The 25,220-nt window shown below is 44.3% G+C and overlaps 12 protein-coding genes across 12 annotated transcripts; 7 read left to right on the top strand and 5 right to left on the bottom strand.

The window, feature by feature from the left end:
• Nucleotides 1-126: 126 nt before the first annotated feature.
• Nucleotides 127-1,758, top strand: TREMEDRAFT_68010 (uncharacterized protein; the record flags this gene model as incomplete). Its single annotated transcript, XM_007003608.1, has 5 exons — nt 127-281; nt 658-730; nt 974-1,093; nt 1,331-1,396; nt 1,696-1,758. The coding sequence occupies 5 exons, from the start codon at nt 127-129 to the stop codon at nt 1,756-1,758; spliced, it is 477 nt and encodes a 158-aa protein (XP_007003670.1).
• Nucleotides 1,759-2,054: 296 nt separating this feature from the next.
• TREMEDRAFT_28761 (uncharacterized protein) lies at nt 2,055-3,434 on the bottom strand (the record flags this gene model as incomplete). The annotated part of the gene is made up of 4 exons (XM_007003153.1): nt 2,055-2,121; nt 2,333-2,480; nt 2,579-2,816; nt 3,102-3,434. Coding segments are annotated over 4 exons (786 nt in total), but the record flags the coding sequence as incomplete, so codon positions are not given.
• Nucleotides 3,435-3,783: 349 nt separating this feature from the next.
• Nucleotides 3,784-4,424, top strand: TREMEDRAFT_28985 (uncharacterized protein; the record flags this gene model as incomplete). Its single annotated transcript, XM_007003179.1, has 3 exons — nt 3,784-3,845; nt 4,028-4,089; nt 4,219-4,424. Coding segments are annotated over 3 exons (330 nt in total), but the record flags the coding sequence as incomplete, so codon positions are not given.
• Nucleotides 4,425-5,206: 782 nt separating this feature from the next.
• Nucleotides 5,207-6,731, top strand: TREMEDRAFT_28693 (uncharacterized protein; the record flags this gene model as incomplete). Its single annotated transcript, XM_007003141.1, has 5 exons — nt 5,207-5,303; nt 5,590-5,692; nt 5,774-5,852; nt 5,989-6,377; nt 6,650-6,731. 5 exons carry the CDS (start codon nt 5,207-5,209, stop codon nt 6,729-6,731), a joined length of 750 nt encoding a protein of 249 aa, XP_007003203.1.
• Nucleotides 6,732-6,967: 236 nt separating this feature from the next.
• TREMEDRAFT_60837 (uncharacterized protein) lies at nt 6,968-7,885 on the bottom strand (the record flags this gene model as incomplete). The annotated part of the gene is made up of 3 exons (XM_007003349.1): nt 6,968-7,003; nt 7,220-7,360; nt 7,670-7,885. The coding sequence occupies 3 exons, from the start codon at nt 7,883-7,885 to the stop codon at nt 6,968-6,970; spliced, it is 393 nt and encodes a 130-aa protein (XP_007003411.1).
• Nucleotides 7,886-8,299: 414 nt separating this feature from the next.
• TREMEDRAFT_60836 (uncharacterized protein) lies at nt 8,300-8,978 on the top strand (the record flags this gene model as incomplete). The annotated part of the gene is made up of 3 exons (XM_007003348.1): nt 8,300-8,344; nt 8,527-8,836; nt 8,887-8,978. The coding sequence occupies 3 exons, from the start codon at nt 8,300-8,302 to the stop codon at nt 8,976-8,978; spliced, it is 447 nt and encodes a 148-aa protein (XP_007003410.1).
• A 177-nt stretch (nt 8,979-9,155) lies between these two features.
• TREMEDRAFT_60835 (uncharacterized protein) lies at nt 9,156-9,729 on the bottom strand (the record flags this gene model as incomplete). Its single annotated transcript, XM_007003347.1, has 2 exons — nt 9,156-9,572; nt 9,697-9,729. 2 exons carry the CDS (start codon nt 9,727-9,729, stop codon nt 9,156-9,158), a joined length of 450 nt encoding a protein of 149 aa, XP_007003409.1.
• Nucleotides 9,730-10,327: 598 nt separating this feature from the next.
• On the top strand, nt 10,328-11,499 carry TREMEDRAFT_60834 (uncharacterized protein; the record flags this gene model as incomplete). The annotated part of the gene is made up of 4 exons (XM_007003346.1): nt 10,328-10,455; nt 10,523-10,545; nt 10,824-10,894; nt 11,113-11,499. The coding sequence occupies 4 exons, from the start codon at nt 10,328-10,330 to the stop codon at nt 11,497-11,499; spliced, it is 609 nt and encodes a 202-aa protein (XP_007003408.1).
• A 2,465-nt stretch (nt 11,500-13,964) lies between these two features.
• TREMEDRAFT_73434 (uncharacterized protein) lies at nt 13,965-16,385 on the top strand (the record flags this gene model as incomplete). The annotated part of the gene is made up of 3 exons (XM_007003664.1): nt 13,965-15,233; nt 15,426-15,578; nt 15,808-16,385. The coding sequence occupies 3 exons, from the start codon at nt 13,965-13,967 to the stop codon at nt 15,835-15,837; spliced, it is 1,452 nt and encodes a 483-aa protein (XP_007003726.1). The 3' UTR covers nt 15,838-16,385.
• Nucleotides 16,386-16,503: 118 nt separating this feature from the next.
• On the bottom strand, nt 16,504-17,772 carry TREMEDRAFT_60832 (uncharacterized protein; the record flags this gene model as incomplete). Its single annotated transcript, XM_007003345.1, has 5 exons — nt 16,504-16,736; nt 16,890-16,951; nt 17,111-17,172; nt 17,345-17,436; nt 17,658-17,772. The coding sequence occupies 5 exons, from the start codon at nt 17,770-17,772 to the stop codon at nt 16,504-16,506; spliced, it is 564 nt and encodes a 187-aa protein (XP_007003407.1).
• An 863-nt stretch (nt 17,773-18,635) lies between these two features.
• TREMEDRAFT_29293 (uncharacterized protein) lies at nt 18,636-21,561 on the bottom strand (the record flags this gene model as incomplete). The annotated part of the gene is made up of 2 exons (XM_007003227.1): nt 18,636-20,634; nt 20,822-21,561. 2 exons carry the CDS (start codon nt 21,559-21,561, stop codon nt 18,636-18,638), a joined length of 2,739 nt encoding a protein of 912 aa, XP_007003289.1.
• A 1,441-nt stretch (nt 21,562-23,002) lies between these two features.
• On the top strand, nt 23,003-25,182 carry TREMEDRAFT_28700 (uncharacterized protein; the record flags this gene model as incomplete). The annotated part of the gene is made up of 11 exons (XM_007003144.1): nt 23,003-23,076; nt 23,123-23,156; nt 23,202-23,260; nt 23,395-23,525; nt 23,569-23,585; nt 23,632-23,656; nt 23,706-24,117; nt 24,163-24,319; nt 24,414-24,556; nt 24,597-24,744; nt 24,922-25,182. 11 exons carry the CDS (start codon nt 23,003-23,005, stop codon nt 25,180-25,182), a joined length of 1,461 nt encoding a protein of 486 aa, XP_007003206.1.
• Between the last annotated feature and the right edge of the window lie 38 nt (nt 25,183-25,220).

Here is a 25,220-nt window from a genome sequence, read left to right as displayed (position 1 = left end):
GTAGAAGGGAACCTTAATCGATCCCCCCACATTGCGGCCCGCTGCAACTGAAAGCGATGACGCTCTCTGCTAATGCTTCTGTACTTTGACAGTGATACGATTGACCACCGACCACTGGCTCCAACCATGGCAGAATACGCATTCAGAAAGATAGATATCGACGCTTTAGACGAAGATGTCATCTTACCTTCCGACTTGTACGACCCGGATCCTAGAGGTGCACAGGGGGTGTTGGATGATGCAAAGAGAAAGTCGACAGAAGCAAGGGGTTTGGTTTCGAGGTGGGTCCTGTTGTCTTCCTTCTGACTATCATGTTTCCTTTTCGACCTTCCACATTCACTCTATTACATTCTTGTGCGTTGCATGTCCCATGAAGAGAAGTGGGAGATGAGCGATCTTGGGTTGGAAGAAGATTGATGAACTGGGTATCGTCCAGTCGGATTCATGTCACATTCCATCAACACATACGTATCCCAGGGATGTTACGTTGCTATATCGCTTTGACGTCCCAACTAGGATAAATAAGGTTGAGGGAGTCGTCCATATGTTAAAACTTGACTGAAAACCCATCCAGTTTTGTGGTCGGACGAATGCAGATAGTCTCGCTGTGGACCTATGTTGGTATATTTTGAAAGCTGATTGGAAACTAATCAACAGAGGTGATATAGCCGGAGCGTTAAAAGAAATCCTCGCTGATCCGCCATATGGAGAAGGTATGGAAGAAGCTCGAGTAAGTCATCTCTTGACAACCCTCTATCATCTCTACTCCCACCCTCAAATCAGCTCATCGCGAATAAGCCGAAAAAGAAATGAGGGATGTAGTGATCAACGCAAAGATTCCACATAAGAACAAGGTTGAATCTTGTGGGATAGTATCAGATCTAAGAGAAAAGATTATTGCACATGGGAGAAGGTTCAGGAACGAGAGACGTTGTAATGAAAGGAAATCAAGAATTGATCTGACATGAAATAGAATCTCACCACTCAAGCACTTCTTTTAATCCTCAATTCAACAAGAGCTACAGATATTCCCGGTATATTGAAAAATTTGAAACAAGATCAACAAGATCGTCTTATGGCTTATCTTTATAAAGTGTGTCAATCCCCCTCTTACTTAAATTAACCATTCTTCCTCTCATCATTCAAAGACATTATGCTCCTTTCGGTTTCTATCTCGATTTGGTCACCTCATAACGTCCTCTATACCTTAGCCCTCACCCTACCTAATAATGGCTCAGCACCACCTAAGACTATTTCTATATCTTGTTGAATCCTGTTCTGACTCATTACTCGATAGATTGAATCATAACAGAATGGTGCTGAATAATAGGGAATGGCAGCTTTAGGTCAAGGGGCCGATATAAGTGGATCGGTATTATTGACATGGCACGAGAAGGTGTGTTGTTTTAAACCTACACTTTTCTTTTGCGGTTCTTCTTACCATCATCTCTCGTATTCTTTGATAAAGCTCTCTTCCTTTCTTACTGGAAAATCATAATCAAAGTTCATCCCCCTCAATCTCGAGCTTTCCTTTGCATATCTCCTGTCTTGATTCCGTGTCTTCTCGTAGCTGAACCACCCCCTTTCCGCTCACAATATCACTTCTCTCATCTGACTTAAAATTCACATATTCGCCTTGGGAACCGTTCGGTGACAAACCACAAAAAAATCAAAAAAGATCAATGCTCATCATAGCTCACCGAGGTGGCAGGTGTAGGATGTATAGTCCGAGTCATGACCGATCGAAGAACTCTATGATCATACCATGAAGATATGCATGTATTCTATTTAGGTCCTTATCAAGGTCCGATCGACCTTTGAGAATTCATCCATTCATCCTGCCAGTCTCATCGTTTGCACATTTGATATCATCTCACACCCCATCATACCAAAAGGCTTCTTGCTCATCAGTGACGTTTTCCCAAAACCCTGTTTCTTCAAGTTTCTCTCGACCAAATCCGCTTCGACACACCGTCATGAGGCGTTATCTATCTTTCCTTCGTCCACTCCATGCTATTTACTTCGAGGTGAATATCACGGTCCTTGTACTGAGTTCATTTCTTGCCATAACGCGTCTTTTTACCGAGGTCAAATGGGACATAACGATATTTTATCATATGTCTGGGATCAGTGGTCATTCCGCTTCATATCGTCAAAAACGACAACGATCTCAGGCCGTGTGTCAATGAGACTGACATGCGAATGAGCGGTATGATGTTGAAGAAAGGATGAACATTACGGATACCACACAACTGAACAGAAGTTGAGGGAAATTATTCTGGAAAGAACCAGTCTGTTGAGAGAGTGCATAAGGGAAACAAAAACGACTCACTGTATTTGTCTTCGCATGGTGAGACCGAACAGCGTGAGAAAGTATATCAACAAAATCGGCCAATAGACAGGTACGTCGGTAGCTCGAGTAATGGTACATAACAAAGCGATGGCTGTTGCTCGAGTGGACGAATACCAGAATTTGAATTCTTAAATATCAGTATTGTCTTTCAAATATATCGTGGACGACACGCGTTGAGTTTTCGACATGTTGTGATAGATAACGGGATTCTAAGGGATAGCTTACCTGGCAACCGACGTATGAAAGGCCTAAATTCTTCATCTTCCCCTCCAGCACTGAATCCATTCATCAATCCCCTCAACCCACCTGGAGATTTGGTCTCGCTTCCTGGTAGACCCGGAGCACCTTCTTCAACATCATCCGCAGCTAGATCGGCAGCGAGGGAAGGGTCGAATCGAGGTTGTAGAAAGGCTAGGAAGAGGTTGAGGATGTAAATGGCCAAAGCATAGCAGACGATGTACCACTGGGCATTAGTTTGGTATGGTTCAATGACACCAGCGGATTTAAGTTCTGCAGACAGCAAAGAGTCTGGTGCGCCTGCAATCGAGTTCCAAGTCCTAGGTCGGATAATCTTAGAGAGGTTTCAAATTTTGACAACGATGAGGGACAGAAGTAGGACCAAGTGATACACCTCAAGTACTCAACAAGCCATACAAACTCCCTACTGGGATGATTGACCAATATGAAGAGGTGAAGAGGAGATGGAGAAGAAATCCGAGAACAAAGAGGGAAAACAAGTCAAACTCACCCCTTGACGCAACACCACATTCAAAACAAATACGAACCCCAAAACAGCTGTCACTCCCCATCTCTCCATCACATGAGGTGTACTCCTATCTAACAAAGCCTGAAATTTCCTAGCATAAACCCCAGTGTTCTCACTGACGATCTGAGCTACATTCCTCTCTTCTCCCAATCCGGCTCTACCACCGGACGTTCCGGTCGGAGGTGCGTATGAAGCGTATGAATTAGGTTGCATTCCTGCAAGTCCGGAACGTGGTGGGAATCCGGCACCTGGACCAGTTTGAGGAGCTTGAGAGGAAGGATAAGGAGAAGGGTCAGAGGGGTATGGATTTAGGTTGTGAGGATAACCCGGACCAGCATTTGGAGGTGGGTTCTGTGAAGTAAGCTGAGGGTATTTGAGCCAGTCACAATCAGACACTGAAAGTGAGGATAACGAGCCACAAGGGAGAAGAAGGAGAGTTCATTTGTGATTCATTGAAGGGGATAGATATAAAGAGGACTCACCATGATGCAGGGAGTGACAGTTGGGGTGAGAAAGAGAGACGTGGAGACAAGGGGAAAGTTGATAGAGGATGGTTTGTTGGGTGAAAGAGGGAATTACCACGTCATCATTCCATCTCCAGTTGATCAACCCCGATCCTATCAGTTTACAGCGAACCATTGTATAGACAAAACACATATCATCGAATATGCCTCAATACCCACCAAGACCTCCTCCCGGTATACGTAGAACATTTTGGTCGTACAGGTAATTACTCGGCTCACCCTACCCTTCAGCTCTCCCTCCATCCCTCTTCAACACTCTCGTCAGCGCTTCCCGCTTCTCGCCTCGGATCTCAACCTGGCCTTTCTGGCTCAAATGACAAAATGAACGACAGAATGCGCTACATATGGACTCGTTCAAGACGTGAAGGGAATGCTGACATCTAGAACAAAATTCGAAGTCACATTTGGTTTCTCCATGTTGGAACCATGGGAAAAAGGCATGATCTGTGCGTATATGTCTTTCCTCTCTTTCCCTCCTCTGCGATATACTCTCTCCTGATCATGTGAAAAGGAAGGAGAATCCTTCTCTGACTAACTGAGTCCTTAACAAGTCAAAGATGATAGCTGACCGTTAGACATGCTCATGCTCATCATCACTGCCGTTTTCTGGATATCCGTCTTCAATTACACTCCTCGACATCTCGGTTATCTTCACCGACGTTTCTCTTACTATATATTTGACGATGAGAATGTCGATGTGCGGTTCTTGTTAAGAGATTGGGTATGGGATGGTGTGGACGGTGTTTGGAGTGGGGTTAAGCGGATACGGGGAGAATTATGATCTTCTATCCTTCTTCCCGAACGTACATTACCTCACTTCGACTATAATTCCCTCCGTAGTGTGTGATAGACGACAAACTTGACGAATGCATCGATCTATAATCTGCATATGTCTCTCGTTTGATAAGATGACAATCCAAGACGGCCTCTCACGATCGATACAGAACGGAAAACATCCCAATGATCCAGCGATCGGTGAGTGATCGCTGACTGCTACTGCCACTCACGATGAGGCCACAAAATAATAGTCCTCATGTGACAAAAGAGTTGGTGCCCACCCGGCACTCGCTGCGCTACCGACAACCGTCCTATCCTCTTGAAGCACCAATGCCAACGTCGGCCAGGCTGCTCCGTTACCGGCCTGCCTGCCACCCAATGCAGGGTGTAAACCGAGCTGATCACCGAACGTGAGACCAACAGACGTATCAATGATGATACGGTGGAGTTCGAACACTGGTGCTAGAGGAGACGTAATTGTCTAATTGGAGCGCTGACGAGTGTAAGTCCGTGAGTTAGATAAACACCTTCCCGAAAGCCGCTACAGCGGAAATTGTCTCTATCTCTGTGGTCATATTCCGTCAATCAGGTCTCCACGTGGATCATGGAAAGTCCATCTTGGAATGTCTGACCACTTTCGACGTTTGACCTACCTCGCAACACTCCTTCTCTCTACAACTTGATCGCTACGCTTGGTTTCGACCATATGGACGTCGCGTCTGCATAGAACACACACCCCACTGAGTGCATGCATGCACGCGCTGGAAGACGGTACACAAGGACATTATGAACTCGCTCAATGCGTTGGGGAACAGACATGTCAACGCCCTTCAGGCCGACCTGGCAAAATTGGAGAGTGGTGAAAGTGGGCCTAGCGTGCAGGGTGGGTCTTCCATCTTCCATATGATTCTGAATTCTTTCTCCTGCATTGCTCGACAGAGCTACCCTTCCTTAAAATGGGTTCGAGACGTCGCTAGGAGGTACGAGAAATGGTGTTTGGGTGTGACACCTTTCGAAGCGCCGATCTGAAGTAAGGTACACAACTTGAGTATCATGATTGTGACGCAGGGGCCTTAGGTTTTGTCAAATGGAGAGTAGTGGATGGTGTCGGAAATGAATTGGTCCTCAGAGAGGGGGGAGTTCAAATGAGTTGTCAAGCTGACAAACAGGTCAGGTAACAACCACCCTCGGCGCTTTATCGAGATTGATAGACGACTATGATTCCCTGGCGAAGAAAGAGATGGTCACTGCTGCACGAGAGAAAGCTTTTACGTGAGTCTCGTTTCTTAATCCCACGCATATGTTCCATCACAACAAAATGAGAAGTGTTTCCAGCAACCGCTGACATGATAGAAGAGTAAGGAAATTGAAGAACGATTATGCAGAGTTGAAAGCGAGATTTGAGCGTGCAAAAAGTGAAGGATTTGTAAAGGTGTGTTTGAAACCTCTTCGTCGGCGGATTCTAATATCACTCTTTCACTCTATCAATTTGCACCTACATCTTCACATTTTCTTCCCCAATCCCATGACGGTAAATCATAATGGGAGGAACAAAATCTAACCAATAGGCCCGAAGCGAACTCCTCTCCATATCTACATCCACATCTACCACATCCACCGCCGTCCCCTATTCCCCCAATCCCGCACAAGCAGTCCAACGTAGAACTTCTAATCACCCCGGTCCACCATCCCCAATTCACGAATCCCCTTTCTCTCAAAATCCCCTATATCAACCTAATCATCCTATCTCTTCAAGAGAAGATTTCGCCCTTCGAGAACATACCTTTTTACAAGAATCGGAGAATGCCATTGATGGATTTATCGCTCAAGGAAGAGCTGCTTTGGAGAATATAGTAGAACAGAGGGGAATGTTGAAAGGTACAAGAAGGAGATTGTTGGATGCTGCGAACACGTTAGGATTGAGCAGGGAGACTATAAGTTGGGTGGAAAGGAGAGCGTAAGTTTTCATACCTCCACCTTTCCTCCGTCACCAGATCTGCCTTACACCGAACTATAATATTACACCCACTTGTCCAAGATCATGACCTCGCCCTTGAGAAGCGTTAACGCCCTTGGTATGAAGACAGGTACTCCTCCGTCCGTATTATGGTCTGTCAGTGGTGTATCTTTGACTCCTCGTTACTCCTCATATCGCTTCCAGCCAGTGACAGGCGGAGGGGTTTTATGAACGCTAGTCGGTAGATTGATCCAAAAAAAGCTGACACCCAGGAAACAAGACGCCTGGATATTCGGCGTAGGAGCCAGCGTGACTTTGTTCATGTTCTGGGTCATATGGCACTATCTCGGATGAATACGTCTATCAACAACTTCATTGATGCACCTCCGCCACTATCTACATGTTCATATATCGTTCACTTCTCTGGAACCTTCGATTGTATCTCGCCCCGATCTGACTGTCTCTTCCTTGTCGATACTCATTCCCCACCATACCTCACTTCTTTCCCTATCTGCCATCAAGCGGACATTCCACTCCCGAGATCCGGTGATTGCTCGCTGGCCTTTATTCGATGTCTCTTTGCTATCCGATCAATTGCCAGGAGCGGATTTACGGAGGGTTTTGAGCTGTATGTCAGTCATATACGCCCTTTACGATATCTCCGCAAGATCGACCAGACATACACTTTCCTCGACCCGGCTGGTCGGACATCATCGGACCATCAGAAAGAAAGACAACCAAGCCTCCGGCAAGAACTCTCTCGAGATACGGTATAAGAAGAGAGAGAGAGATGGAGGGAAAGGAAGAGATGGGATATGATAGGGAAACAGATGAGAACTTACCGAAGCGATGGTATGAGCTCTGATACCTGGTCCACCTCTATATTCCAATCTTCCATCTTCCTTGACTTCGTTCCAAAGATGTTTTGAGCATACCCGTTCGATCAATTCGGCAAAGATGTCATCTTCTTCTTTGGTCCAGACCTAATACTGTCAGCATTCATTGTTTTCTCTTCATTCAAATTCTTCTTTTCTCATCATCCGCCGTTCACTACCTCCATTTTCATCCTATATGTCCTCGGCTTGCGCCTACTCGTCATGGGTGCTATCACACCAGATGACTGGAGATTCTCGACTGTTCCGATCTCAGAACGAGATACTACACATATCCATCCTATGATTGATACACTAACAAACACAGTCAAGCAGTACTAACCCTTCAATCTATGGCATGTCGATCACAGTGAAACCGGATTCCAAGATTCAAACCCAACGGAACAATCACGAACTCACCCGTTTCGCTGCCTGAGGCTTTCGTTTCTTCGCTGACCCTTCCTCGCTTGGATCAGAGGACGCAGCCCTTTTCTTGGACGGTGTGGAAGGTTTCCTCCCTGGCGAAGTTGTTTTTTTCTTGGCTGACGAGTCCTGAATGGTCGAATCGATAGTGGTCAATTCGGGTGAAGGGGAGAATGCTTCTCTCTTGACTTGAGAATCCGAGTTTGTCGACATGTTCTGATGTTTTGTTTGTTGAGCGTTGTGATGAGTGGTGTGTTGCAAAACTGACAGATACGGTGCCAAAACTGAACGACGAGACGAGACGAGGGGGACTACAGAGGTATAGGGGCGCTAGACGGAATAGGTAAGATGGCCCAGCGAAGTTTAGATTGGGAGTGGCTGACGACGATCATTCAACTACTACAGTACTGTATCTTGTCACCCAAAGGACCATGGACCGTATTCCCTGATTTCCTCATTTTCTCTGGACTTGCACTTGTTCCTTCTCAACGTTCTTCTTCGACTTGTTCACCACATCTTCCGACATAACACTTTACTCGCATTCACTGTACACTTGAAGTATCTCGACTATCAAGGGACGAGACTGGACAGACGGAGAGGTTAGATCGTGTAGGACTCAAATCTAAAATGACAAAGAAGAACGAAGGTATACAATGGGAACAACGTCACACGGTATGTTGTCATCTTCTTCACTTACCACCCATCTTGTTCTGATATCCACCTGTTCTCTCACAACCCAACATTTCCTTTCAGTAGCCACCTCCCAAACCACTCATATCAATCTCTCAAATGACGCTGAAAGAGTCGAGGGGTTATGATGAAAAATGATTCGTAGAGTGATGAGCTAAAATCAGATCGCTCTGATGCAAGGAATAACCTCTCTCATCCTCACTCATCGACCAGACTTATATCGACTCCCTGAACTCTTAGAAGTCAATGAACATGGAGGAAATCGGATAAGTCAGAAAGTATTGCAAATGCTCGAAAAGCTAGCCAAGCAATATGATGTCGATCCGAGTGTTATCAAACAGAATCAGGGGAGGAAGAAAGTTCTTTCAGAGTTGGCTGGCTCTTCTCATGAGAGTGGAGAAAGTAAATTTCCGAGAGGCAGGAAACGTAAGGTCGAAGTGGAATTGAAGGGTTCGGTGCAGGAAAGTAAGAAACGTGAGTCAATTGAACTTGTTACTTAGTATACCTTGACGCTGATTGATTAGGTACTCGCGCTGCGAAACAAATCGACGATGGTATTTCAACCGTAATAAAGGTCAAATCTGAAAGGGCACTTGTCAAGGGGGAGCGAGACTGATTTTCGTGTATCTCCAAGATTGATAGTTCATTATTTCATCCGTATGTATTGCATATCAAATTTCATAATATTCAACTTTCAATCCAATTTTCCCACTCAATGGTAAATTCTCTACATCTCATCGAATACACATCTTATCCAATCTTTCACCCTAATCTTCTTAAACTCGATGAAACCTCATTCAAATTTGAACATCATCTCAAACTCTTCTTCCTCTTCCTTCTCATCCTCTTTTTTCCTTTTCTTCGAAGGACTATCTTCTAACATTTTCCTCGTCCTAGAAATTTGATTTTCATCATTCATCATAGGTGAAGACTCTCCTCCCAAATTCAACCCATTCCCTCCTCCTCCGTTTTTCTTCGGTGAAACTCTAGTTTTCTTTTTATAACCTTTTGATATGGTCACCCTGGCAAGTTCCTCAATCACTACTTTTTCTGCACCTGGAACACTTTTAGCCCAAGCTTTTAAAAGTGATTGTGTTTTCTTATTGATACGATCACCACCGTTATTGGCGACTGGACGAAGAGATGGACGATCGTATAGTTCCATACGTGATGATAATACTATTCCGACTATTCCTCTTACTAGATCGACCTGATATCAGTGATGTGTTCGTTGCTTCTTTCTTCATAGTACACCTTTCTCTTCCATCGGCAGATAGTCATTAGTCATATTTGCCTGTTATGTATCGTCTTCTTTCTCTTTGCTCTCGTTACACTGTGTTCTGTTGTTGTTGTTGTGGGATACACATAGTGGGTCTTTGCATTGATTATTGATGATACTGGTTGTACTGGGAGAGGAGGTATGGGGGTGGTAATGGGTATGACAATCCGTCATATTGGCTGACGAGATACAAGAACTTTTGAGATTTCATCCGGATGGAAAAGAGTGTCAAGCGATCAAACGAGATGGTGGTTTAATAGACATGAGAGAATGAAAGGAAACTTACAGTATGTTCATCTGTCCATGCTTCTCCTGCTATATAACCGGGCATTCTCACTGTCACTCTCGCTGTCTAAATATCAGTTCACTCCCTTACTGTTTTCTCAGTATCGAGATTGTTCACAGATTTGACGCACGGTTTTGAGCTGTCCCTTGATATTGGTAATTCAAATCTTCCTTGTCTTGCGTATCGAACACCACTCACACTTTCTGTAAAATCTCTTTCGTTAGATGATCAGTCAGAACTCAGAAGAGAAAGTAGTGACTGTGACAATTGAAAGACCCTTCCGTTTGATATCACATCAGTTACCTTGTCAACGAGATACATCCGGACTTATGGACGTCGTCAAGCATCTACAGTAAAGGCGTAAGGTTTCAAAGGATGTGTTCCGATCACCCATCTTCCTATGACATATCAAACCCTCTTCAATATCCCTTCACCTTTGCTGTTTGCCCGTTCCGAGACAACCTTGATCAGCTTGGGTGCCAAAACCGGACCGCTGTATCCGACTGTCGGAGGGATAAGACCGACCTTGTAGACCGGTAATCCCTCGAGCGGTAGAGCAGTGAAGACTGTCAAATGTGACCATATGATTATTTAGCTGTTGGGACCTTTCTGTGCCCTGTTCTCACGCCTCTGGACCTACGTCTGCATAGACCTTCTAGGGACTTGGAGACGGTCGTAAACGGGAGAGATAGGTAGAACAAGGGACTCAGAGGTGAAAGTGAGATTGAACTCTGTGAAGTGATCTTACTTCATTTGTTCAACTTGTTCACTCAAAGGCCAAATCCGCCGTTTCTTACACCCTTAGATTGATCGGTTGACCTTACCCTAAAGAGCCTCTGTAGACCAGTGAGTGAATCGAGACGCTTGTGACTGGTTGTGAAATCGCTGATGAGAAGTGGAACGAACCAAGTTGAAGGGTATTGGAAGTGGGCAACCGGGATATCATCAATGGGAACAACGTCATACCGTCAGTTCTGTTCCTTCTTCTCTCTCTCTCTTCTGACGCTTTCCTGTTCTTGTATATGTGCCGCTTGTCCTGAAATGTGTTCAAGCCTCAGACGGACTACTGTATCAAAGCATCAGTGTACCATCTGCTCCGGCAAAACCACCTCTCCCTGATTGATTGGAGAGATGACTTGCTTAATGGGGCGATAAAGTCATAAAGCACACAGAACTGATCAATAGGAAGCCTTGGTCCAAGGAATCATCGAAGTAGTATCCACTTACCGAGTTGCGATTTACGCTCGACCCGGTCTTTCGGGCGAAGTTGACGGTCATGGATCCGATAGAATCCGTCAAAAGCTAGATCAAGTCCTCAAGAAGCTTGCGAGAGAATATGGAATGGAAGCTGATTTAGGAGCTAGAAAGAAAACGGATATTTCCCCTGGGATTACAACGTGGAAGAGGACGAAGGATGTTCAAGTAGGAATGAAAAATCTTTCTGGGCGTTCGAAACCGCAGATGATAGAGAAGAAGGTGGATGTGAAGGATTATAACGGAAAGAGGAAGAAAGGGATTGAATATGAGTTGGGACGGTCCGAAGGACACGATCAGAAGTCTAAGAAGGAATGAATCAAGTCGGATTGCACAAATGCAGTACTAGTACTCTATTCCTATTTTGTTCAGATTGATTCTACTTTGAATGAAAGAAATCTGAAGCAAGTATCTTAACCCATGTTAGCGGTCCAAGTTTCCTGAGCACAATGAAGTATGGGCCTATAGCACCGGTGCCATGACTGAATTTTGTAGTGCTATCAACTCGTCAAAGTTGGAACCGAAAAATGAATTTCAGCCCATAGAAGGGTGTATCACAGGACTTGTCATGGACTCATACTCATGAAACTGACAGTGATTGGTATTCAGCCTTGCAGGAACAGGCAGCATTCTGACTGAAGCCTGTTCACTTTGACATTGTCATGACCAGCACGATCAGTGTGATGAACCTCCACTAGCGCAGAGTTGAGATTGACCTTTTCGAGACGGTACATGATCGAGGACTCGCTATCGGTACATGACTTGACTCGGTACTCGATCATGACAAGAGAGAATCCAGAGAGGTACCGTGTACATGTTGTCTGTGTTCTGTGTTACTCAGTACAAGCTAGAGCACTCGTATGTACAAATGAACTGCATTCGTATGTGGTAAGACACACAGGATAAGGTCCGACAGTCGGTTCGAATTGCCCAATGTAATGTTCCGTGCATCACACGGCATTAGGAGAGTTGCCACTTCCCAAGACCGACGGCCGCGGCCGAAACTCCACTCACTGATCACTAATCACTGACTCACTCAAGTGTAACTCTTCATTTCACTGTAATCTGTTCTCTTACACAACGACAGACCTCCTCACGATCACTCGGCATCTGAATTTGAATTCTCCTGAGCTCGCTTAACGCATTTTGATACTCAAAAACTCTCAGATCGCAGTCTTTCTCCGTATCTCCGTAAATTCACAAAGCGCATCAAAGCACATCAAGTCTTCACCTTGACACCCGTCATGTCCGTTCAAGCCTCCTCCACTTTATTCATCTAGTCCCTTTCTTGGCTACCCGCGTCCTTATTCATGTCCCAAACGACCACATGCTGTCTGTCGTCTAGGAGAAAAACACCCCATGCGAGTTCAATCCCACTTTGAGAGAGCGACATGGCGGTATGGCGGTGCGGGATATACGGCGTACTTGCAGAGAGCGGTGAATGAGCAATGGTCGTCAAAGCACGTCATTAGGTCCATCTCATGGGTCACAGGACTCAGATTTCTCCGAGCTGAAGAGGTAGAGGGTCAAAGAGTAGGAAGTTGGAGAGGCTGTACAATACAAGTTTTCTATATTCAAAAAACCGCTTAGTCCCTACTATTCCGACAATTGGGTTAGTCTTGGACATGGCCGGGAGGAGGCTTGTACGGAATCATCATCATCATCACTTTAGATTTTAGTTCATGTTCCTCGTCCTCTGTCCTCATGTCATGTGTGAAACCCTCAAAACTTTGAATTTATATATTCGGAAACTATTACGATCAAAAAACCACTTTGGGAAAAAACTATACTTTCCTTATCCCCTTCTAAAACATTCCTACTTTCTACGAATTTCCAAACTTCCTTTCGAACTAAACAAAAATCCTGCTGATTCCTCCGAAATCCACATCTGATCAATGTGACCGGTCCCCGAATGATCCGTCTCGAACGGGATGAAAAAAAGGACAGAAAAAAGAAGGAAATTTGGGTGGAAGTCGAGAGAAAAAGAAAAAAAGCCAACCTTGACGACCATCTTTTGAGCTAATCCACTTTTGGGTGAATGTTCGCTTCGGCATGTGGCGTCCACATTGGCCAACAATCATCCTTTCGAGCTATCCGACTATCGACCTAATGGGCACATGGATCGCATGTCCCCTTGACCAAAGGAAACGGACAGATACCGAGATTAAAGTGCCGATATGCCGGTCCGTGGGATCCGTAAATTCGGTGGTCGACTGTCTTTACTTTGTTTCCTTCTTTCGCTCTTTCAAACAGCACCATGGGACTTGACGACACTTTGTCTTCTAACAGAATACTGACGCTATGGGCTACCGGCCTCTCGCTCGGTTCTCTCTAATCTCCTGATATTCTGGATAAGCTTGGAGACGTGTGGGTATTTAAAGTGGAATAGGGGAGTCGTAAGTTTTCCCTCAAACTCTTCTTCTTCTTCTTCTTCTTCGTCTTCTTTATTCACTTTGTTCATTTGACAAGTTGTGAGTTATAGTCGAGTTATTCTTCCAACAACAACAACAACAACAATAAATCATTCTACTACTCCATCTTTACCTTCTACTCTGCACGCTCACACCCCTATCATCTCTAACGTCTCTATCATCGCTGTCATCTTCACAGTCTACTCTAGTAACAATCGCCTCTCTTCATCCTATTCTATCGACAAATCTTCTATCAAATAATCCACCATAATTCATTCCCCAACTTCCTCTATAATCCCTTCCCTTCGCTCCATCATCATATCTATATTCACACTTTCACTTCTCCTTCTTCTCATCGTCCCACCCGTCACAATGCGTATCGACTCTACCCTTTACCTAGCTATGAGGAACATAACCTCTCTCTGTCCCACCCCTCAAATCGCTATGAAGATACCCAAGGAAGAGATTCATACTCTTACAATTCCTACCATTCCCAAAATTCCTCGTCAAGCATCTCCTCTCAGACCCATTTTCACACCATACGTCCCCATTCGTAAACTCAGAGAAGATAGAGAAGATACATGTTCTACTTCCACTTACACACCATTCTTATCTAACAACAAACGTTCTCAAGAAGAAGCTTTCAATCCTGATGACAACCCTACTTCTTCTAAAAGACTTAGAATAGAAATTACCCCTCGTCCAAAATTTGTTCCTATTACTCCCATTTCGAAAAAATGGACAAGGGAAAATTCAATTCGACTTCCTATGACACCGACTTCAATGAAGAAAACGAAAAATGATCCTATTCCAATATGTGATTCTCCTTCACCTTCACCTATCTCCATTAAAAGACCTTTAGAACCATTACAAGACGTTCTTTTTGTTCCCAATACACCTGCTCCTACTCCTGTCAAAACACCATCGGAGCCATTGGAAACAATAGACGATGTTCCTATGGTTTTAAACACACCTGCACCTACCCCAGTCAAAACACCATCGGAACCTATAGAAGATCTTCCCATCATCGTTTTGAACACACCTGCACCTACTCCTGTCAAACGTGCGAGATCAAATTCGACAGATTCGGTGATTTTTGTTTCTAGTAAAAGAGCGAGAAGGGATTCAATAGAATCTATAATCATGACAGGTGAAAAGAAAAAGAAAGATAATAATTGGGCAACAGAATTTACTTCTGGAATGGAACATTCTTATCCTCAAATACAATCTTCTTCAACAATGTTACAAGGTATTGAATCTTCTTCAGCGATTTACGTTCCTGATACATGGGAAGAACCTTCGAATTCAATTCATCATCATCAACAACAAGAAGAAGAAAATCCTTCTTCTTTCTATCCGATTCAAAATCTAAACGAATCTTCTTCTTCTTCTTTCTATAGACCTTTTCATCATGCTGAGTCTTCTTCTTCCATTTATATGCCAAGTCGAAATGGAGAAACTTCTTCTTCTTTGTTTTTACCAAGTCATCGACCTGATTCCCCTTCTGCTACTTTAATGTCAATAATGGCTCATCAAGCTTCCAGTGGAATGGCGATGGAACCAATTACGGTTTTGGATGATGATGAATTTGATAAACCACCGATGGAAGTTCCTGTAGTGAGAAGGAGGAGACGTAGAGAGGTGAGTTAATTCTTTTTTTCTTCCCCAAGTTTCATTTCGGACGGTAAAAAAAATCCCAGGGAAAAATTCCATTTTCACTTTTTTAATTCTTCACAAACGATGAAGTTTTGACGATGCTCGACTGATCGACCAACACCAAATCCCATCCTGGTTGAAATGTACCGAATGAGGACACACAACTAATTTGAATAGACTCCTAAACGAAGATGGTGTTTGGAAGAAGAAATCCGTTTCATAGCAGCTATCGACGTGATCGTCCGACGTCATATTTGGATGGAAGTGAAAGGTGATGATTTCATGAGGTTAAGAGGGTCAAACGGTGTTAAATCTCATTGGAATGCTTATGTTCGTGTCTTTTTTCTTTTTCTTTTTCTTTTTCTTTCTCTTTCTCTTTTTCTTTTATCTCCCAAGTGTTCTATCTCTCTTCATTCTTCAGTTCATTTTGTGTAACCCTCATCATTCATCCCTCCCTACTATACGAACCATACTTCTTATGACAACCTATCATGAGTTCACTCCAAACCTCCCTCAACTATCCCACTACTTATCCTTCGAGCCTCCCTCTGACATACAGCACCGAAGACTAGTAGCTCATACTCGTTAATTCTATTCCACCTCAGTACCTTTTCATCTGCCCTTCTGATACCCGATGTTCACTGTAATCATACCCAATGTACCATCTCTCAATTCATCGTAAATACTCCTCGACCTGTTCAATACCGATACCACAAGCTTTAATTCCAATACCGAGGTCGATACCTATACCTATACCAACAAACATTCTCTCTATACCCATATTTCGACGTTGATCAATACCCAAGACTCGATACCCAATGTACGATAAATTCAAGAAATCAATGTGAAAATCAAAGTGACTCTATCCGACTGAAAATATCTGTACATAAAACCCGACTGATGATCCGATGACCCAAGTAGAATAAATGGAATACCATAATGATTCCCTTATTTTCTGTCACCTGTGTTTGTGTGATCTGTGTTTGTGTGATCCCTTTGTGAATCTGTGTATCCTTGTGATTTCTGTATATTTCCACTTCTCGTTCATGTGTAAACCTGTGTATTTTTGTGTAATCAAGTCGAAAGATAAAGCGTTGATTGAACCTTAATGACATGTCATCAATTGTTCCATGCTTCAAATTATGTTACCTGCACTATGAAATTGTCCATGCCACATCCATGCACTATGAATTGTCCGTTCAGACTTCGAAACCAACACTCAGTCCCTTTACGCACCACTTACCGGACATCTCCATCAAAAGACCAGTACAACGCACAAGACCAGAATACCTCCAATCAATCCGGTGGGAACCAAGGTATGGTCTCCGGCGTTTGAGGTGGCTGATTGAGAACCCGAGGGAGTGGTGGATCCGGATGATTGAGATCCGCTTGGGCTAGACGAACCGGATGGGACGGCAGAGGTGGTTTGAGGAGGATAGGTAGAACCGACGGCTTTGATCTCGAATTTGTCCGATTCGGCCCAGATGTCTGATGGTCAGCGTAGGTCTAGTGATCCTGAATGTCATGGAGTCAGAGCGAGTTGGAATATGCGAGGTTACGTCGAATCATCATGAAATGGATGGGAATAGGGGCTGTAAGTGTGAGGATAAGAACAGGGACAGAGGGACATGATGAACTGACTACTAGAATTGAGGATATCAGTGAGCTGAATGGTGTAGCCAGTTCCTGGGGTGACGTTCCCACTGTGTGTTAGTGATTATCCGGTACGGTGATCTCATTAGCTGTCATCACTCCTATCAACAGGTGTTTCATGTGGGCTGTGGGCGAGATTGACAACCAGAAGTGAAGAAAGACAAAAGGGGGGAGAGGGGGAGCTTGGATGACCCAGCGACACGACTCACGGGTTGACATCTTTCGAATATTCATAAATCGGTTCTACAGAGACGAGTGCGAGTTTGGAAGTCTGATCTCAACATTACGTCTCAATACTACCTGTTTCTATGGGAGCTCCACCTTGATGCAGAAAGACATTTCACGGTTCACGGAGCTACCACACCAGCCACTAAAAAAATCTACCTAGATATGGGAAACATATCACAGAGTTATTGTACATAACGGAAAGACAGAAAACTCACCAAGATCTTCTCATCGGCATTATTGAGGAAAACAGAGAATGATTGCGGTGTGTTCCCACTCCAAGCTAGTGTATTGACCGATTGTGCGACCCCTATGAATCAGCCCTTATCCCATACCCTTTCTTCGTCAATTGCCTTAAGTCTCACTCAACAACATCGATGAGCAAAAACAGAAGCAGATGAAAACTAATAGCTCAATATCCCAAGTACTTGTACTTCCCCTTCATTTGTAAGTAGAAATCTTTGGGGTGAATAGAGGTGTGGGAAGAGTGGCTGAGTGGGGGAGGCGGTGTAGAAATTGAAAGATACTCACACCATAAATCAGCAGTAGGTTTCAACACTTTCAAATCGCTTTGTCCCAGGACGGAAGAGATGAATAAACTGGAGATGATTGTGAAGGTGAGAGTGAAAGTCGAAAAGCTGAACATGTTGGAGATACCTCTTTCTTCTTCAGATTTACCAGTTACAGGTATGAGGAAAGAGAGATAGAGAAGGGGGAGGCGAGACAGGGGGAGGGAGCTGTGAGACAGTTTCAAAAACTTGAGATTATTATAATGTTAGACAGTAAAGAAGTGTCTGGTGGAGGTAGACGGAGTAGGATGTAAGAGGGTGTATAGGATGAAAAGGGAAATAGGTATGAAGATGAAAGAGGAAAGAGGAAAGAGGAAAGGTTTTCGTGGGGGAGAAAACGCACAGACGTGTTTGAAGGCATCCATGCGACGATGCATCCGGGGCCGAGGTGATCCGAGCGGGAGTAATTCAGAAGCGACCAGGGGTACACCTTTACACTGGCGAGGTTGTATGTACATATGTTCATGTAATGTATCAATACTTCATATGTTGAGGCAACGTGGCGAGTATAGGTTACTCTACTATATCGTACAAATGGTGCATGGTGCTGAAAGATTGTAGGATATTCTAGAGGGAGAATATGGAGTCATAACGCCAGACTGCAGACGCAGACGGATGACATTGGGAAAACTCGATCGCGGTGGACATTCCGGTAGAGGTAATAACCGGACGTTTCATCCAGATACTCGGACAGATACACACACCTTGTACTAATCTCGAATACTCGCAGTCATGTATGAGACAACTGACGAGTGCATCGCTTACGAGGGTGTATGACTACTAGATGAATACTTAGTCATTCACAAATCAGATAGAAGAGAAGAGAAGAGAAAAGAGGAGAAGAGAAGAGAAGAGAGGAGAAGAAAAGGGTATATACAACAATATGCATTCTTCCCCCCAGTCACAAGTCATACCCCATAGATATCTCTATTCCATACTTTCACACATTCAAGATCATAGACATTTCCCTCTCATCAGCAACTTCCAAACCTCTAGACTTAGCTTTCAAACGAAGATTCCTATCAAAAGTTATTAAAACGACTTTAGATATTTCCTCTTCTCTTCCTTCTCCTTCTTCCCTTCTATCTTTCCCACTCGAATCTATTTTCAAAGAATGAGGTTTAACCCAATGTTTTAATTGCCACAAAGCCACATCCAAAACTCTATCATCCATCGTACCAACTCCACTTTCACTCTTATCATGTAAATCACTCGAATGATCACTCCTGATAATCTGTTCAGTCCTTATATTCAAATCACTCAAATAATTCCCACGGGTAGTTTGGACCTTTACCCCACCATTAATCTTAACATTCTTCTCAACGTATTCCACAGCTTCCATAGCTGATTTACCTAACGATGTAGGTTGTTTAGCCAATCCGTCCAACTCGGTGATGACGGGTAAAGGGATTATACATTTGTATTTCCTCGATTGAACTAAAGAAGTGAATGACACAAGAGATGATAAGAGGACGTTGGTATCGAATATCAAAACGGTGTGACCGGGTGAAATACGTAGTTTTGAGATATTCTTCTTACGGGTTGAACGTGTTGGTTTAGTAGGAAGGTTGACGAGTTTTGTTGAAGAGAGTTGATGAGTTGTTTGGATGATGGAAGAGTTGGACTTGGATTCAAGTAATGATTCCAAATATCCCCTTCTATCTTTCAATAAAACCAATTCGGGATCATCATCATTTTCTTCCAAGTCTGATTCTCTTTCATCTTCGTCCCATTCATCTTCCTGTACATTCGGTGAGTAGACAAGAGAAGTAGACGGTGAAAGAGTTTCTTTCTGTCTCTTGCTCAGTCTCCCCATTTTCTCTTTCAACTCATCATTCACTTCCAATTTCCCATCTCTCAATTCCAAACCATCCACATGCTTCACCATCACCCCTATAGCCCAAATCACCCTCCTCCACCTTCTCTGACCAATAGCGACAGGACCATCCGTCAGATCGGTCCCTTCAACATCATCCACAACTCCCTCACTCTCATCTTTTCCCTCTTCGAAATCATTGACCAACACGTCAATCTCGCTCGAAAACCTTTCGCCTATTCTCGGTTGAACCAATCCTTGTGAACTTCTTCCGGAACCTTTAGATTTCCAGAAACCTCTTTCGAACACCCTCCTTCCGACCCATTCGGACCCTCTGATCAACCAATCTTCAGGTAAAGGAGGACCGATTATGAGACGAGATTCTTCTTTGATCTCTAGATCCGGAGGACAATGACTGAGGAGATTTGAGAGTTGATAGATGGGGATTAGGGGGAGGATGAGTTCAAGAGTTTGAGATTGACGGGACAGTGTGGCCAGAAATGTCAGGAGGAGGGTTAGGTAAGGAGAAAGAAGCGAATGAGGACCTTGTTGAATGAAAGGATAGGATAAGGTATGAAGAAGGATTTGATAGGTGAGGTCTATTGCGTACGCGTAAGTGAGAGGTGGTGAAAGCTCTTCCTCTTTGACGATCTTGGAGTTTGAATTTTTGGAGACATCTTCCTCAAGGTGGTCATCGCCAGACACATCTTCAGTTGTGATAGTGTTGGGATTATCGATAAATGGTTCCTCCGTATCTTCTCCTTCCTCCGTGTTACCAGATTGGTTTCGACGGCGTTCAACACCTTCCTGAGCTAGAGCTTGTCGGATGATCCCATCAACAGAAGCATATTGTAAGACGGAAGCGACGTTGACGCTGGCGATGACCATCCAATCGACTTGACTTATACGTTCGGCACCAGACCGTGGGGAAGATTCCAGACGTTGTAGAAACCGACTCATAGAAGAAGAAAAGTCGTCAAGTTGGATTTTAGTGAATAACATGCCATGAAGACGAACGAACATGTCCATCAGGGGTGTTTCACTTTGCTTGAGGGTTGAAGATGTGTCGAATAGGGGTAGTATAGATTCGCGGGAACCAGAGAATGAATGTGTAACGATGAGGCTATGAATCAGCGCTGACACATCGAACATCCATTTTGTAGGTCGAGACGAGCGAAAGGCAGGGCAGATGAGATATCAGACCCCATAGACAGAGAGGGGAGGGAGCAAGAAGGCTGTGACGGACGCATGTAACGTAGGAGGGAGATAGATTAGAGAGGCAGAGAACATAGATATGAAAAAGAGCGCACCTCTTGGTGAAATGATGCAGAGCTCGAGATTCTTCACCAACCACACCCACACTTAACAAAGCTAAATGATGATGCAATCTTCCTTCTCCAGGTTTATCAGTGATTCCACTGGTATACCATTCCCTAGCCGTGATCCTCCACGTAACCTCATCTTCCACCTCCCAATTCTCTGCCACTGCAGCTCCTATACTTCCACCTGCATCATTCTCCAATACATTTCCCATCTCCTCCACTTTCTCTCTTGTCAAAGAACTTTCTTTCCCATTCGAACGTTTATTCTCCGTGGCAAGATGTTTGGCAATCGCCATTCTATATCTTGCTAAATCTCCCAAAGATTCGATCCATGCACCTCGCAAACTTATGAGATTGGTATCATCCAGTAACTCGATATAAAATTTGTAAGCATCATATACCAAATCAGTCAAAAGGTCCAAAGAATCCAGATTCGTATCAGATGATCCTGTCATTATTGATGCTTGCCATACGTGTCGTAATCGTTCGTGTATCATGTGGAAACCTACTTGCCATAATCGTGATGGAATATTATACCGCGTTGCTAACTGTTGTAAGGAGGATGGGACAAGAGGATCGAAAACTCGTTGTAAGAAATCTCGATGTAATTCAGCGAGGGTTTTGTGTTTCGCTACGAGGTTTAGCCAGGCTGTTGCTTCGTCATCTGCACGAAGGGGATGGGTGGAAGGGAAAAGTACAGAGATGCCTGCTTCAGGGTCGAGTGACATTTTCCGGTGCATTTCCGTGAGTTCAGTTTCGAGGGTTTTGATGCGATCATGTATATCTTTTAGAATAGCTTTGACGCCGGTGTCGCTATGCGTCAGTGATGTATCCACGCATAGACAAGCCCCAGCAATGATACGGCTCGCAAAGAAGATTTGCAAGGAAAATCATGAGTTTGTACGACGCTAATTTTCCCTCACGAAGAAAAAGGATACGGATGAGTAGATATATAAAGTGTGAGAAAGAGGATGAGCAAAACTCACGATTTTCCCTTTCCCCTCTCCCTATCTTTCAAACTTTCACTTCCTTCACTACTCCTACTACCCTTACTCCGTCCATCCGATTCTTTCTTTTTACCACTCTGTAAACTTCCTCTTTCACTACCCTCTCTTCTCCTTCTTGACTCTCTTAACCTATCCGCTTCCTCTTCAGGTGTCCGATCACTCGCAGCTGGTCGACGCAGTAATAATCTCGACGGTCCCGCTTGCGACTGTGATTGGAAATGTAATGGGTCATGTAAAGTTGGGTCGAACAACTGACGAGAAGGTTCGATTTTCGGTCTATGTCCTTCAGGATAACGTCGTTTCTCTTCTCGTACTTCCCCACGTCTGTGATGATATATTTCATCCCTATATTGGTTACCATGAACCTCTTCCCTTGATCTTTGTCCATACACCAGGGACTGAGACTGAGACTGAGGTGTATCCGGGATGAAAGGTTGCGGTGATTCTCTCATTGGTCTTGAAGGGTCATATAGCACTTTCGGAGTAGTTTTCTCAGAACCACGATTGTATTCATCCGGAACGGATTCTCGACGAGGTTTATTTCTCGAATTACCGGCTGACGTGAATCTTTCTGGTGATGTTTCCTCGAGATATTGCGAAGGTCCAGGTCTGACAATGAGCATTGTACGATAATAGAGGATGAACTGGGAGATGTATATAAATGGCCTAAGGAGGAGTGAGTAGGTAAAAGAGACTAACTTTGGTGATCTTTGAGTGGAAAGAGTAGGATTGGCAGCATTACGTCGTTGAAGAGCGACGATTTGACTGGCCAGGTCAAGTCCTCCGGTTCGTCTAGGACGTGAGGGCGGGGAGGCGATGCTCTCGCCCATTCTTTTCGAATACCTTATCCGTTCATTATTTTGAGGATACCTTAATACGACCTCACAAGCCGAGAAGTATGATTGAAAGAAGCTGCTTAGAGATGTGTACTCTATGTCTTTTTGACCGCAGCTTGAATGGTCGATCGAATGCGCAGCAGCATGCAGCACCCAGTGAAATTTGATTCCGTCGCCGCTGAGCTCGGTGTCGCGTGTCCGCATGTGCCGATTTTGAACATCCATCCTGTGCAACTTTGACCCATCTTCCATTCATCACATCTCTCCCTCATCTTGTCATATCTATCTTGTGCAGAGAATCAAAATCTCAGCGACTGGACAACAGAATGGCACAACGTAAAGTCAAAGATACAACTTACTACGATGTTCTTGGTGTTTCCACAGAAGCGACAGATATAGAGTACGTCATTGATCTTGTTACCTCGGTCATGGATTGACAAGAGCAGGTTGAAGAAGGCTTACAGAACTTTAGCAATCAAGGTGAGTTCAGCTCACCCCCCATCTCCAGTGACATGAGCTGAAGAGAAGAATCATCCAGATAAGAATCCATCACCTGATGCAGAAGCAAAGTTCAAAGAGATTGGGTCAGTGAACTACACTGTCATCTGCTCCATTTCTCCTTTGACCGGCCTGTCGTCCTCTCCTCCTGTCAATAACCCTCTCTCTCTTGACTGTGACAACTGGTGAAACCAAGAGGAACATCAGCTCACTCAGTCAGAGAAGCATATCAAATACTGAGCAATGCCGACTCTCGTGCACACTACGATAAAGTCGGTAAAGCCGGGATGAACAAGACTGATGAAGGTGTTGTAGATCCTCAAGAGATATTTTCTCAGATCTTTGGTGGAGGTTGGTGATTTCTCTGACGTTTTGCTCTATCTGACAATCACAGAACGGTTTTATGACTATGTACGGCTGGCGCATTTCCTTCGGAACGTTTCAGCTGACAATATAGATCGGAGAGATATCGTTAGTCAAAGGTTGGTCTTCGGCGTGTAACTTTATATGACAGACCAATATTGATATCAGACTTTTCATCCACAATGGATGTCGTCATGACTCCCGAGGAAAAAGCAGCTATGGAAGCTGAAGCCAAAGCGAATGGCGTGTCGACCGCCGCTGTCTCCGGTGATGGTGTAGCTCCTACTGCTCCCACCGACACTGCGACACCGGAAAAACCCCTCGAAGCAGAAGCAGGACAGACGAAACCTACCGCGCCTGCAAGTCCTTCACCCACTGCTGGCATCAGTGGAGAAGCGCCTGCCGATCATAATGGTCATATGACACATCACTCATCTTTCAGCTCTGGCGCATCAACCCCTGGGAAAGATACCGTCGGACATAAACAGCCTGATAAAAAGGGAAAACCCAAACTTACCCCTGAGCAGAAAGCTCAATTGGAAGCCCTTGAAAAAGCCCGGGAAGAAGAGAAGAAAGCCAGGTGAGTTGATCTTGTGCGCTCTCGTCGATTACGAGCTGAAAAGAGAAGAATAGAGATGTTGAAAGAGAAATTGATCCAACGTATAAGACCGTTTGTGGATGCTAAGAATCCTGGGGATGCCAATGATCCAGAGACGAAAGCATTCGAAGCGAAGATTCGGATGGAAGCTGAGGATTTGAAATTGGAATCTTTTGGTATTGAGGTGTGTGTTCCTATCTCATGTCTCCCCCTAGAACCGGAAAATCAGAACCTACCAATTTGTCCGAGGATTGTAGTCATAGATGCTGACAGTGTAGCTTTTACATACTATAGCCAGTGTGTATATCACCAAAGCTGGAAACTTCATCAAAAGCAAGAAATTCTTCATCGGCGGTTTCTTCGGACGGTTAAAAGAGAAAGGAGGTATGGTGAAAGAAGGTTGGGGGCTGTTGGGTTCTGCGTGAGTATTCTATCTTCAGGAGAATTTAGCTTATAAGTAGGATCGGGGTTCAAGCTGCCATGGAAGAATTGCAACGTATCGAAGAAAAGGGTACGGCTACACCTGAAGAGTTGGAGGCTTTGGCACAGGAGGTATCGAGTAAAATGTTGTTGACCACTTGGAAAGCTACTCGATGGGAGGTTGGGAATGTGAGTAAATCCGCCCCCTTTACATTCTAATTGTTCTGCTTTTGGCCTTTGATCACGTATCTGCGTCAGTCTCCGTGTATATCGCCCATAGTAATAAGTCAGGACAAGAGCTTTCAAGAAAAGTCCAAGTATGACAGCATGAGGAACGATACATCGGTCGACCACACTGACATTCAGGTACTAGGAGCAGTGGTCGAATCAGTTCTATACGATCCCAAAATTTCTAAAGAAGTTTCTCTTCGAAGAGCCAAAGCGATCCTCACCATCGCCGGGATATTCAAGACTGTGCAACCGGATGAATCTGATGAAGAGAGAAGAGAACTTGAGAGATTAGTGATGAATGCTGGTAAGAAGAAGAAAGAAAAGGAAAAGGAAAAGAAATCTGCTCAAGAATCAACTGTATCTGGTACTCCTGGAGGTAAGAGCACGACGGTTTAGATGGTTTGGTAGGCGGGCATATAGATCTGGATCCATTG

Source organism: Tremella mesenterica (assembly GCF_000271645.1).
Source record: "Tremella mesenterica DSM 1558 unplaced genomic scaffold TREMEscaffold_3, whole genome shotgun sequence".
In the NCBI taxonomy this organism is placed as follows: Eukaryota; Fungi; Basidiomycota; class Tremellomycetes; order Tremellales; family Tremellaceae; genus Tremella; species Tremella mesenterica.
The sequence above is the reverse complement of the archived record's forward strand: the minus strand, read 5'-3'. Positions and strand labels throughout refer to the sequence as shown.